This window comes from Nestor notabilis, unplaced genomic scaffold (assembly GCF_000696875.1).
Source record: "Nestor notabilis isolate BGI_N333 unplaced genomic scaffold, ASM69687v1 scaffold10229, whole genome shotgun sequence".
Classification (NCBI taxonomy): domain Eukaryota; kingdom Metazoa; phylum Chordata; class Aves; order Psittaciformes; family Psittacidae; genus Nestor; species Nestor notabilis.
Genome location: NW_009942419.1, coordinates 4,575 through 5,311, shown reverse-complemented (window position 1 = coordinate 5,311; position 737 = coordinate 4,575). Strand labels below are relative to the sequence as shown.

At 58.5% G+C, this 737-nt stretch overlaps 1 protein-coding gene across 1 annotated transcript in view; it reads right to left on the bottom strand.

The window, feature by feature from the left end:
* NSFL1C (NSFL1 (p97) cofactor (p47)) overlaps positions 1-737 on the bottom strand; it is a gene marked incomplete at its 5' end in the record, with an annotated part of 5,580 nt that overhangs the window by 661 nt on the left and 4,182 nt on the right. Inside the window, 2 exons of the mRNA XM_010021404.1 lie at positions 1-151; positions 561-698. The exon at positions 1-151 is cut by the window's left edge and continues 32 nt beyond it. Coding sequence (XP_010019706.1) covers positions 1-151; positions 561-698 — 289 coding nt within the window. The remainder of the gene's footprint in view (positions 152-560; positions 699-737) is intronic.

The window sequence follows — 737 nt, the reverse complement described above, 5'->3', positions numbered from 1 at the left end:
GATCGTCGGGACCCGGCCCCCGCCGTCAGCGAGCCGGATCTGGATGTTGGTGACAGGCTCCGACTCGTCGATCACGATGGCAGAGCTGGCTTTGGCTTCGTTGGCTGCCTGCTGGGCTGGCGAGCTGGTGCCCATCACCTGGGGTGCAGTGCTGAGGACAGGGAGACACAGGGTGAGCTGGGAAAACCCAAATGAGCCACCGGGCCCACTGCCAGGGCTCCTAACCAAGAGACACCAACACAACTGGAGGTGAGGATGTAGGAGTCAGCTACTCAACAGGAACTTGTCTAGAAATTCCCCTCTATCCTTGTGGAGCACCCACCACGGGTAACTTGGAGACACTGCTTCTATGTGACATCCCACAGTGGTTCCAAGCTAGGGATTCACCTCCTGGCACGGAAAGGCTGAGCCACCTCACGGGGCACGCCAGCAAACCTCATTTCCTCTCTTGGAGGAACACCTCCCACACCACAAGCCCTGAAAGATGAATCAACCCAGCGAAACTCTGGAGCGAGACTCTTAGATCACACAGAAGCCAAGCAGTGCTGCTGCCTTCTCACCTGCCCAGCTTCTGTCCTTCTCCAGTAAAAGCTTTGAAGACACTTTTCGGTTTCACGTACTCCTCGTCGCGGTGATCCTCCATGTCCAGGTTCACTTGTCCACCCCGCGCCAGCCTGCGCAGCTCGGCCGGGACTTCCCTGCAAAGAGAGGGTCCTGAGGCTCCTGCCTCCAGCAGC